Source organism: Stomoxys calcitrans, chromosome 2 (assembly GCF_963082655.1).
Source record: "Stomoxys calcitrans chromosome 2, idStoCalc2.1, whole genome shotgun sequence".
Lineage (NCBI taxonomy): Eukaryota > Metazoa > Arthropoda > Insecta > Diptera > Muscidae > Stomoxys > Stomoxys calcitrans.
The window spans coordinates 220061297-220074601 of NC_081553.1; the positions used below are offsets into that span (position 1 = coordinate 220061297).

Genomic DNA, 13305 nt, shown 5'->3' on the forward strand with positions numbered 1-13305 from the left:
AGTATGGTCTCGTCAACTTTGTGGCACGCAGTGGAAAAATATTCAGATCTGCCAGAATGCCGCCCTCCGAACTGCGACTGGCTGGCTTCTCAGTTTTCATGTGGACCACCTCCATCAGGAGACAAAGATCCTACCAGTGCGAAGACATAACTACCTGCTGTCTAAGGAATACCTTCTAGGCTGTTATCGCAGAGACAATCCAAATCATTATCTTGTGGATAGATATCCACCGCCCAGAAGTCTTAAGGTAGATCTACATGATCTAGAGCGTGAGGTTACCTCTAGATCAAGCGGATATCAGGCAGGTCCAGACAACATTCATGCAGACACGGTATCAGATGCGGTAAATGGCTACTGGGTGAATGTAGTCCTTGGAGAACAACAGCCCAGCCAGACCCACTCGACTAAGTCCCAGATCCCTGTGGACACACCCCATCTTAGTCGCAGAGTTCCTGGGTATTGACACTCAACAGAATCAAGCAGGCGAAAGATATAGTTACGCATAGGTTGAAGCATCCGACTTTGACACAGGAATGCCTTGATTCGACTCCTGGCGAAAACATATGAAAAACTTTTCAACTGTCCCCTACTAATGCTGCAGTTATTTTTGAATCCTTTAAATATAAATAAAAATATTAAGCCCCCTATCAGTAAGCTATAACTTAAATCAAACAGCATTTATTTATATGACAAATTTTTCCCTGCTGTCTCTTTGTTTAGGTGATATTTTAAATCTTAACGCTTGCCTATTCCTTCTTATTGCCATGAATAACCTACTATATCTGCGGCACTTACTTAAAAGTACCTTGTGAAGCAATAACAAAAATTTGAAGAAAAAAAACACACATGTACGACAGCGAGTCACAGCTTAACCAGCATAAACAAAGAAATAAGAGATGAAGAAAGAGTTATTAAATTAAGGCAAAAACCTTTTGGCAGTATCATCCATCCATGGCTACATAGAGACAACCACAACAATACTTAACAATATTTGATTGTAGACGACTATAAGCCAAACGCGGTGTTGGTAAACCATTCAGCAGGCCATGAGCCATCCATGCCATTCCTTCCAATCGCAAGTCAGAGCACATATTATACATCTTTTCTGTATTTTTTTTTTTTTTTTTTTTTTTTTGTTTCAAGTGATATAGTGTTGGTACATCATCGTCATCTTCGCCATTCAGCAACATATAACTGGTTTTCGCCAAAAAATTGGTATAGCTTTCCTATATTTTGGTTTTTGTTTTTCCTCTTCTCTTTTTATTTCCTTCAGTTAACTATTGAACTACAACGAAATTACAGTACATTGAATTGCAAGTGTATCATAAATTTATACTCTCGCCCATCGTATGGCTATTTAGAGAAAGGTTATTGGCGGTGAGATATTGAGATTAACAACAGCAGTGTTCCTTTTATACAGTCCATAGAAGTTTTTGAGGGAAAGAATAGTTTCCATATAAATATAATGTTTTTATTTATTCCTTCTCGCTTAAATATTAACTTATTAAAATCTTTTATTGAGACTAGGTATAGCTATTATACCATGTTTCTATGCGAGTCATATGGTCTTAATACACATAAGAACGAAATTGTATTAAAAATCTTTTTGTAGCAAATATGACGTGAATATGATTTTTGGTAGTCAAGAAATAGTTTAGATGGAATTTAATTGACCAAAACCCAGCCCAAAATTTATATCTACTGAATTTCAAATATGGAGACTGACCTCGTGATGTCACTGTGCTTGGGGTTCATAAGTTAGAGATTGCGTGCTTTAATTGACTGAAGTTTGTAACTCATCCTTTGGTAAATTCATGATGAAGAATGACAAGAATTTATAAGCTATTACTTTTATAATGTAAAAGTTTAAAAATGAGTTGAATTAAAAATGAGTTGAAAATAACGACTATCCATCCAGTGCAAAGAAGTTTTACTCAACTAATCATTGCAGGCTTTAAGTTAGAATTCCTTCTAGGATTGCCATGGTATATTATATTCACAAACTAGTGAGGCCATCGAAAACATATTGTAAAAGCACATCTTATTGTGAATGATCTAATCTGATTATGCTTGACTTAAATGTATATGTACCAATCTGTGCACGTAGTTTTATAAATAACTATTCCACTTTACCGCCGTAGCGCAGAGATATCCACCAATGACTCTGAACGCCTGGCTTCGAATCGTGGCGAGAACAAGGCGGTGAAGTGTGGTGAATTAAAGACTACGCAAAAAGGAGCTATCATATCGATTAAGTGAAGTAATCATTTATATGTTTAATTTACTCGCAAGTGCCTTTGTTTCATTTAGGCTACATTTATGTTGAGTTTAAGGAGAAGCTTCCATTGGCTTCGAAACATGACATTAAATAATGCCCTGTACCATAGTAGCGGTGTAGGGTGTGGTAACAGACCACCGCAGCGCAGAGCCTAACATGTCCGCCTATGAGGCTGAAGGTCCAGACTAGAGTTGAGTAGTTCCGGATGGAACTAGTTCATTGGAACTTATACAAGTAAGGAACTGGTGGAACTAGTTCCATCTCTTTCCTCTTTTTAGTTCCATACATGGCGAAACAATTAAAGGTCGTCTCATTTGCACAATAACCACAAATCATATTGTGCAATCGGCCATTCTGCCTTTAAGATGTTATTTCAGAAATGACATTTTTCTCAATACAACCAAAGAAACGTGCGCTCGTATGTGTACGTGTATAGGTAAAATAAGAGAAACACAAACAAAGAGAACGTGCAAAAAAACGGTGTGGTTTTGGTGCGAATGTAAGCACAGAACTAAAATTTTAATACCGTCAAACAGGCCGGCTGTTTTCAGCTGTTCGCATGAGATCACCTTTATTAATCCACCTTATGTTCTATAGTTCTTTTTTTTTTTGCATGTACACTTTTCAACTTTTTAATGTACAACAACTCTGTACGTTGTGATTTAGGTGAAAGGAAAATAAGTTATTTGTGGCAACCACATTAAATGAATGTGGAGGCACAAATATATTGGGTTGCCCAAAAAGTAATTGCGGATTTTTCATTTAGTCGGCGTTGACAAATTTTTTCACAGCTTGTGACTCTGTAATTGCATTCTTCTTCTGTCAGTTATCAGCTGTTACTTTTAGCTTGCTTTAGAAAAAAGTGTAAAAAAAGTATATTTGATTAAAGTTCATTCTAAGTTTTATTAAAAATGCATTTACTTTCTTTTAAATAATCCGCAATTACTTTTTGGGCAACCCAATAGAAACGTGGTGGCATCCACATATTATTTTTTTGTCAACAAATCTAAATTGTTTTGATGCGCTTTTGATCGTGTTTTTTTAGCATCGAGACTTAAAACTTGTTTAAAAAAAAAGTACAAAATTGAATTTTAAATTCAATTACATATACAGTCTGACTGTTTTTATCATATATACAATTAAAAATACTCATTTCAAGGTTCAGAACAAAATTCAAAGCTTTTTTTTTGTTTTGCATGAAGGAATCAAAAAAAGGGGATCGCAAATGAAAAAAGAGCTAAGGAACTAAGAAAAGGAACTAGTTCCTTTTGTGGAACGGAACTAAAAGGAGCAATCACTTAAAGGAACTAAAATGCCCAACTCTAGCCCAGACATCATAAATAACAATCATAGAGTTTTTCAAGAACTGAACTCATCGTTTAAAAACACAACATTGTTTGACACAATTGAGAATTGAGTAAAACAGATAACAAGAAACCAAGACTACAAGATGAGTGAATGCATAAAATGAGCCCTTCAGGAAAAAGAAACATTGATTCAGATTTCAGTAAGTGCACGTTGAACAATGCATGTATTCCGGTGCATATGACTAAAACACTAACAAATTAACAATTCATTAAAGTTTTATCAAAAATAAATCAGGAATTAAATAATACGCAAAAATAATTAGTCTCAAAAATTTAACTAATATTACCAATAATAATTTATAGTACATATAATAAAAGTTGACATTAACATTTTTCTTAAAAAATAAATCAGGAATTAAATACTACTCAAAATTTTGCTTCACATAAAGTACTATTTTGCTTGACGTCTGCTTTCGTAGTACGAAATTCGTTCTATGCAGACGTGGTTGATTGGTGAACACACGCCTACACACGTCTACACGGAAAGAAAAATGTTCATGAATTATTGATTTTTTCATTACATTTATGAAAATAATGTTTAAATACTACGTCCCAATGAACCTTTTCATATCATTTATGAAAATAATCTCATAAATCTCAAGTCAATGAAACATGTCATATATTTATGAAAATCAAGCATGTAGAACCGATAAAATCGATTGGAACTACGATATCCCTGGTAACAGAAGCTACATAGACCTCTATACGGATGGCTTCAAACTAGACGACCAGGTGGGCTTTGGGGTGTACTCTAAAGATCTAGAATTGGTTATATCGAAAAGGTTACCCAACCACTGCAGTGTGTATCAAGCGGAGATCCTTGTGATTAAGGAAGTGGTCGAATGGCTAAGATATAATGTTACTATGACGATTGGCATACATTTTTTTCATATTTTCTTTCTTTTCAGACAGCCGTCAAATCCCTGGAGAACGTATTTCTGAACACAAAAACCGCCCTCGACTGTCGCAGATCTCTCGACAAGATGGCTGAACAGTTCAAAATTCACCTGTTCTGGGTGCCGGACCACAGAGATATTGCAGGGAATTGTAATGCGGACAAGCTTGCGAGCCTAGGAAGTAACCTACACATTCCAGGGAAACAGGAATCTGTGTATGTAAGCTAAGTTATCAGGACCAGTCCCGAAGAATATCGAATGATAGATGGTCACAAAGTGATTTTTTTTTCATTAATATAATAAAACATTTCATAATATTTATAACAAAGGTTATGAAACCCGATCATTACATTTATGAAGAAAAATTCCGCTTGCGTAATTTTTTATACGAGATCATATTCATGTTGAAGGTCAAGGAAGAAGCCGTTGTACAAAATTTCAGCCAATCGGATAATAATTTCGCACTGTAGAGGCTCAAGAAGTCAAGATTCAAGTTCGGTTTATATGGCAGCTATACCAAGTTATTGACCGATTAGAACCATACTTAGCAAAGCTATTGAAAGTCAAGACAAAACACCTTATGCAAAATCGGATAATAAATGCGCCCTCTAGTGGCTCAAGAAGTCAAGACCCCAGATTGGGTTATATGGCAGCTGTATCAGGTTATTGACGGATTTGAACTTTTCTGAGCACAGTTATTGGAAGTGATATCAAAAAACGTCATGCAAAATTTCAGCTAAATCGGATAAAAATTGCGCTCTATATTGGCTCAGAAGAAGTCAAGATGCAAGATCGGTTTATATGGCAGCTATATCAAAACATGGGCTGATATGGCCCATTTACAATCCCAACTGACCTACACCTATAAGAAGTATTTGTGTAAAATTTCGAGCGGCTAGCTATACTCATTCGAAAGTTAGCGTGCTTTCGACAGACAGATGAACATGGCAAGATCGACATAAAATGTCATGACAATCAATAATATACATATATACTTTATGCGGTTTAAGATTAATATTTCGAGGAGTTACAAGCAGAATGACGAAATTAGTATATCCCCATTCTATGGTGGAGGGTATAATACTCCCAAGCACTGAATAGTGGTTGTTTTTCAAAATTATCTACTCAACAGCAACTTGTTCTTTTTACTCTATCTTCAGTGTCTCCGTCTTCCGTAGTCTTGAAATACAACATCATGTGGCTTCAGCGTTCTTGAGTTCAGCAAAAACAATTATTAATGAATGGTTTTGTGCAGGTCTCGAACCCATGCGTTCAGCGTCATAGGCGGACATACTCTGCTCGGTGCTACGGCGGTCGAATTCAAACGCTGCTGGTCGAATTCAAACGCTGTTTTTGTACGTACAACCGGCTGCCATGGTAGTACTTCAGTCATGTACATTAAGCTTTACTATTTAGAGATATAGCTCGGCAACTCGTAGTTCTGATGCGGCTATCGGTCGTTCTGATTAGGCTATTATTGCAGTAAAGTGGGTTTGTCATTTTGTTATAATAAAAATGATTTCGGGTAAGTGGCGTCAATGTCAAACGCATGACAAACACCGAAAATTTGGATTGAAAGCCAAACATTTAAGAAAATCCCTTGTTATATAAAATCCGTTATCATTTTAACAACTAGGGGGTATTGCTAAAGACGAAAAATGACAGTATGTACTAATTTAAGAGGAATAACTCTCGTTCACATTGCGGAAACGAGAATTTAAACAATTCCTACCACATTTCCGAGAAGTTTAAATCTTACTTCCTCTTTAAAGAAAATAATATTTTGAGTATTTTTGAATATATATTTTTGTAATTGCCTGAAGGTTAGCGTTTATGGATTTTTTGGTAAAACAATTAACAATATGATTCTTTGTTGTTGTTTTTTGTTGCTTCTGTTTTCGACAACGATATACACCACATCACAAGGGTACGAGTATGTGCACATAGACATGCATAACATCCATACAAAAAAAAATATATTTTTAAGTAACGCTCATTTTTATATAAACTCTTTTTCATACATCTCCTTGCCGTCTTTTATTTTATTTTGTTTTGTTTAAAAGCTCGTGTGGTTATTAACGTTTATTTTTAATGTCTTATTACGCACACCAACAAAAAAGTATTTGCTGACTCAAAGGTCATTGCTTTCCATTACACAAACATTCGGGCAGTAGCCAGTTAACGCAACTCTCTTGACTTCTTTACAGTAGAGAAGGGAGAGACAGCAGCAGCGAACTTAATATTAAATTAAAATAAGGTAGGTTGGTTTATTTATTTAATAGTTGGCAAATATTTGTACAACATCTCAATAGTTAAAAGCAGGGACTATAAGGTAAATTTCTCAATCTGCGATTATAATTGATTGCGTCGTTAATGGTTACGTACCCGGAAAAATGGTGCTCCAGTGACAAAGTCAACTTTAATATACCTATGATGAGGAAATTAGTATATAGACCTAAGGTCGTGGTTTTTAAAGTGGTGCCCAATAGAAATATTCGGCATCTCTGTTTTTTTTAAAAAGACTCGCAGTGGCACAGTGGGCCAAAATAGAACCAGTAAGAAAAGGCAAAAGTCGGGCGGTGCCGACATTATAATACCCTACACCTACCCTATAGGTACAATGTGGGAGCTATGTCTAATTCAGAAACAATTTTGATGGACCTCGCCGGATGTTTTCAGATGGGTTATTAAACAATCCGTATCACATTTCGAGCAAATATGTTCAAACTGTAATAACTACGGTTCACAAATGACAACATTATTGCAAATTACCCAAAATTTTACGAACATATATATGGGAGCTATATCTAATTCTAATTCAAGCAAACTACTCAGATAAAGTGGTAATCGTCGAGAAAAGCGTTGTGCAAAATTTTGGCAAGATTGATTAAAAAATGCGCTTGCAGTGGCTCTAGAAGTAAAAATCAGTCGATATACATATATGACAGCTATATCTAAATCTGAACCGATTTCTACGAAATTCACCAGTATTGTCGAGCGCCATAGGAAAATGTTTCCTGCCAATTGTCGAGAGAATCGGTTAACTAATGACCATTTTATTGCATTATTACTGCAAATCGGACGAACATATATATGGGAGCTATATCTAAATCTGAACCGATTTCGATTAAACTTTATAGATAATGTGGAAGTCGTCGAGGATAGCGTGGTATATATATATATATATATATATATATATATATATATATATATATATATATATATATATATATATATATATATATATATATATATATATATATATATATATATATATATATGGGAGCTTTATCCAAATCTGATCGATTTTTTCCAATTTCAATAGGCTTCGTCTCTAGCCGAAGAACATGCCCATACCAAATTTGAAGACGACCGGATGAAAATTGCGTTCTGTAATTTGTACACAAATTAAGATGAACAGACAGACGGACATAGCTAAATCGAATCAGAAAGTGATTCTGAGTCGATCGGTATACTTATCAATGGGTCTATCTCTCTTCCTTTTGGGCGTTACAAACTAATTCACTAAGCTATAATACCTTGTACCACAGTAGTGGTGTAGGGTATAAAAAAGTCCACAACTTTTGATATATTAATCTAAGAAGTACAAAATATTCTAGAATGGCATAGGCTTTCAGGAACTTGTTGTCGGCTTATACCAGAGATGTGCACGTGAGTGATTTGTCACTCACGCTTATGCACGCCCACGAGACAAAGATTTTAGTCAAGCACATTCACGCGCGATCTTTTCTTTTGACTCACGATCACGTACGCTTTTGAGACAAAAATTTAACTTACGCAAAAGTGGTGATTTAAAAAATAAAAAAAAAACAATAAAAACACGATTTTTTTCCCATGCGTTTCGAATCACAGGGTATTTTAATGTAATTGCCAAAATTCAAAGATCTGGCTCTAATGGTTCGAATTTCACACATATAGTACGATTTTCCAACAAATTTTTCCATTCAGCCCATATTTAATACGTCCGTTTATTCCTATCTGATGCCAAAAAACAATAAATTGTAATATCAACACTTTTGATTAGTCTGATTTAATCAGATTTTCTAACCTATTTGTGCCTAAATAGTTAGATTTTTAGCCCGAGTTTTGATACAAAACTGGTAATGCTCCTTCCCAGCAAAAACTTGGTAAGTACATGTCATTATTTTTGGCATGTAAAATAATGGATAACTCATTATCCTTAGATTTACTAGCTGCTAAAATATAACGAGTTATCCACAGTAATACCTTCTGTGTTATCGGTAGTACAAATTTCATTACTAACAACATTCGGTGAAGCTCAAGAATAAGAATAATAATAGAAACAACATCCTTATTATAACCTTGGTATTGACGAAAATGCCGTTAAGAAACTGCGGGCAAAATTATCCCTTGAGTGCTGTCCGCTACAAGGTTAAGCTAAATGATAAGGGACCTCAATTTTATTTGCGAGTCCGGATGGCTTGACGCAAATCAACACCACTTAGTAACACTAGGAGGGAAATACTGTGACGTTATTATTATAAAATATTTTATAATTTTTTCTACCTCCCCACTAATTTGTTGATTCTTCCGCATGATGTGGGCGTAATAAAAAATTAAAAATCATTTTGAAGGTCCGAGATTTGAACTCGGAACCTTTGTATTGTAAATCTTCTGATGTACACTCTGTGCCACAAAACTACTAAAATCACTCCCATGTGTTAGAATATTGTGTCTTTAAATAGAATATGTCAAATCAAGGCGTATTTAATAAGGTGGGCGCATTAGCACAGCTGATGGAACTTGATATGTCAATTCAATTTTGAATTCGCCTTATAAAAATATAAACTTTAAAAAAATATATTTTATAAATCGATTTTTGTGTTTGCTGCTCTTATAGTTGTTAAACCTAGGTTATATAATGGTACGTGTCTTACAACCTCAATCGCTATCAGCTTCACTCAGGGAACTTAGGCCCCGAAAAAGATTGGAATTGGAGCGCTGAAATTGTGGGGTAGGTGCATTAGACGGAAAAAAGCCGTTCGTTTAGCCATAATCCTGCACCTATTCCCCCATTTCAGTTAGTGCCACTAACTGAAATGGATTTGATTTTGACGTCGATCTGCCATTTGATTTGAAGTCGAGCTGCCATGTGTACAGCTCGACGTCAAATCCTGACATTGCAATGGCTTGTCTGGACCCCTTTTAGTAGTGGGAGCGGAGAGGGCCTCTAAACAGACAAGTTACCTCATATTGGTGAATAACACTAACTTTATCTTTCGGGGGTTTACGTCAAGCCCATTAGCAAATCTTGGCAGCATACTATATGCACTCAAGATGAAAACGTCATCCTCGTAGCCAAATCCCACTTATATCCAAGAGCCTCAAGGTAAAAAACCATCCTTGTGGTGATTGAGCTTAAGTCACAATATTCCTATTTGCGCCCTTTGCTAGTGGTACGCTAATTATCCTGCCCATCAACATCGTATGAACTTAATCCAGGAGGAATCCTGATGTCCACCAGAGAGTCATGTATTTGACACTTGTGATGTGTGGTCCCTGGTTATGATCGAGACACACGTCTATAAAGTTGCAATCAATCCCAGCCCAACTGGAATTGAGCTAGAACTATCCTGTTCTACCGTGGATGTTGAAAGGCATTCATTTGGTAGCTTTTTTACCGCTACAATAACCTAGTGAAAACTATTTAAACCTGTCATCTTGGTGGTTTTGTGGTTAAAGCCTATGGAGCTAATGGGAATTCTGAAAAATTTGAAATATATTTTTTATTTCTTGCTTGACACTCAAAAAATAATAAACATCTTTCTTCTGCCATGATTGCTCGAAGAAAATTTGCCGAAAATTTTGAATGTCACAGCGAATTGAATTTTCTTCGCTCTGTTTAAAAATTTTAACATATCAAGTTCCCAAAAAGAATTATTTGTTGTAGCAATTCGCCGATGCGATGATATTGAAAGGAGAAAATAGTATCTTATTCACACAATAGTAATGTGGATGAATGCGTAGTGTCTGCTTTGAAAACGGAAGGTTTTTGGTTTCCCTCTCGGCTGCGATGAAGGTAAAGTTTTAATTTCATTTATAATTTGAATTATTCATATAAAATTTGGTGGTTGGGAAGGACGCGACCATGTGTGAGTCCAAATAGCTATTTTTTAGCACCTTTCAACTTAGATAATATGACATTATTTTTTGACAACTTGTATGCTTAGGCATAAGTACTTATTTTTGAACTATTAGTATGCTTGTGCGAAAGGACTTTCTTCCTAGGACATCGCCATGTAAAAGGAATTAGAAAGAATGCCTAAAAATAAGTAGTTATTAATTGTTGATTGAGCTTATATTTCTGTTTATTTGGTAATGAGTGTTTTTGATTATTAGAAATTTGTATACAGCAAAAGACGCTTAAGATGTAACTCAACCCAAAGGGAGGCATACAGCGACTTTGTAGCTTATACGGGCTGCACATGATATGTAAAATAGCGTACTTTAAATTTTCCGACATCAAATCATGCTGTTTCAACCATTAGTCTATCAATAAATTTTCTAGTAAGAGACTCAGAGACATGTCATGAAGATAACAATGTGTGTGAAATTTTTTTTAGCTAGGTTTCGGAAATTTATCGGATTTATATATTTTTGTTAAATGTTAATAATAATCTTAAAAACTTCTCTTTTTTGGTTGTCTTAATTTTACTTTTTATATATGGAAATCGAAAAACTAAACATATAAACTACTTACTCGGTAGCAACGATATAAAATCTCTTTGTAACATTGGCTTGAGGAACGCATCGATGTGACCATGCTGATAGTGACACATCCGTGACAGAAGCTGCTCAACAAAATCCACTTGATCAGTTTCGTTCCATTGTGAAAAATATGTTAAGCAGGTATCGCGTTCAACTTGAAATGTGGGTGAAGATTCTTTCTTGCGGACAGGATCATACAGCATAGTTGTGGTAAACTGAAAAAGATCGAGAACAGAGTATTTAAATATATGGCAATGATTTTATTTGTATTTGCAAAGTATAGTTAAGTTTTTCAATTCTTAAAAAATAAGAACTTTGGGGTAAATTTATTTAAGTAAGTTTTTTTACAGACTGCCAATATAAACTTCGGGCATTTTTTATGTAAGTGCCCCTTGACTTAACATTTATTTTCTGTTGCATACATGTAAAGAAAACGAATTTTATAATAATGGTACTTAGTAAAAATTTTCCTCAAATGAAGACGTAGGAACATAATTTTAGATTCAAGTTTGAAGATATGTCGTATTATTTCTTTATGAAGCTTCTATGTGGACTCATCTCCAGATTAGACAGAGCTTTTAAATTAAATTGATATAGTATTTTTACGTTTAACGTTGTGCGAGTTAGAAGTAAAGCGGTCCTAAAATTTCACAAGACCTTTTTATTTTGGAAGACCTTTTTTGTTAATGCTTTTCAATTTCATTTTACATTCCGACTCTTACTTTATCATACGCTGGGTTCCTCCCACTTTTTTTTGCTTAAAACTTTATCATATACTCTCTTTTATTACATTTTTATACGCTCGCATTAGATATAGTTGTTATTAATACCACATTTCCGCTTGTGGAGATAGCCATCTTTCTGAAGCTCCATAGTAAAGCTAACTGTGGGAACGTTATTACCTTTGGTTATTTAAAAGCGCCAATAACTCGCATCTCAGTTGTTAAGCAAGTGCCGGTGACCCCCGACCACTCACTGAGGCTATCCACTCGATATCGCTGATTGTCCACGACTGCAATTACAACTGGCATCCCACTATCCGACACCATTGGACGAGTCCGGTAGCACCCAGCTGAGCCTCTCGTGATAACAATGAACATCACACAAATCGGAACCAGGAATTTGTCATTGATGTAGTTCGGTAGGGATTAAAATGGGTAAAATATGTCCATGTATAAGTAATGGTATCATATAACCGATTTCCCAATTTATCGCATTAAGCCTATTCTTTACATAGCTGTCATTTTGCACAGTGGCTTTTTTGCACATTCTGATTTGGCTCCCATTATAAATGTTCTCCCGATTGGACTTATTGAGCGCCTTGAAGTTTTGATAACTGAAACTTTGCAAAATTACTTCTATTACGATTTCCAAAATCCATGGATATGTATTGTCGGACTCGGTCTATAACCTGATGTAGCTCCGGTGTAAAAAGACCTTGATCTTAATTAAAACTTCGGCATGCCGTTTGCCAGCCTGTCAACACAATTCGAAAAACAAGGTAAAAATAGTTTTGCAATTTGCAAAACACTTCAATTTTATTAAGTTGATTAAGATTTGTGAACCTTTTTTTATTAAGACATTTTGTTATTGGTTATTACTAACTATGCCATTCACAATAGGTGTATTATTTAATTGGCCAAACTTAATTGTGAATAACAAACCATGGCAAACTTGGAGACAAATATACTACATAAGCCTGGCCTGAATTCTTATCCGCATCTTCGTTGTAGATGTTATTTCTATACAAATTTCCTTCGTTGTAAAGTATTAAAATAGATCCCATGCAAACCGATATGCCGATTTATCTTCTTGAGAACCTGGAGAGGCAATTCTTATCCGTTATACAAGTTTTTTGATTTGTATTCATAAAAACCATTAAAAAAACTTGGCCTTTTATGGTATATATTGTGCCTTTCAAGCTATCTAAAGGTTCCTCTTGTTATTCTGGTTGTTGTTGTAGCCACATGTCTAATTGTGAAGGTCGTTCCGGTCCGGAGGAATGATCGCCGCG

The 13305-nt window shown here is 35.2% G+C and overlaps 1 protein-coding gene across 2 annotated transcripts in view; it reads right to left on the reverse strand.

Annotated features, from left to right (window-relative positions):
• LOC106096390 (F-box/WD repeat-containing protein 11) overlaps positions 1 to 13305 on the reverse strand; it is a 29760-nt gene that overhangs the window by 9203 nt on the left and 7252 nt on the right. For both annotated transcript variants that reach the window (XM_059362839.1, XM_013264122.2), the window contains one exon: positions 11284 to 11506. In XM_059362839.1, coding sequence (XP_059218822.1) covers positions 11284 to 11506 — 223 coding nt within the window. The remainder of the gene's footprint in view (positions 1 to 11283; positions 11507 to 13305) is intronic.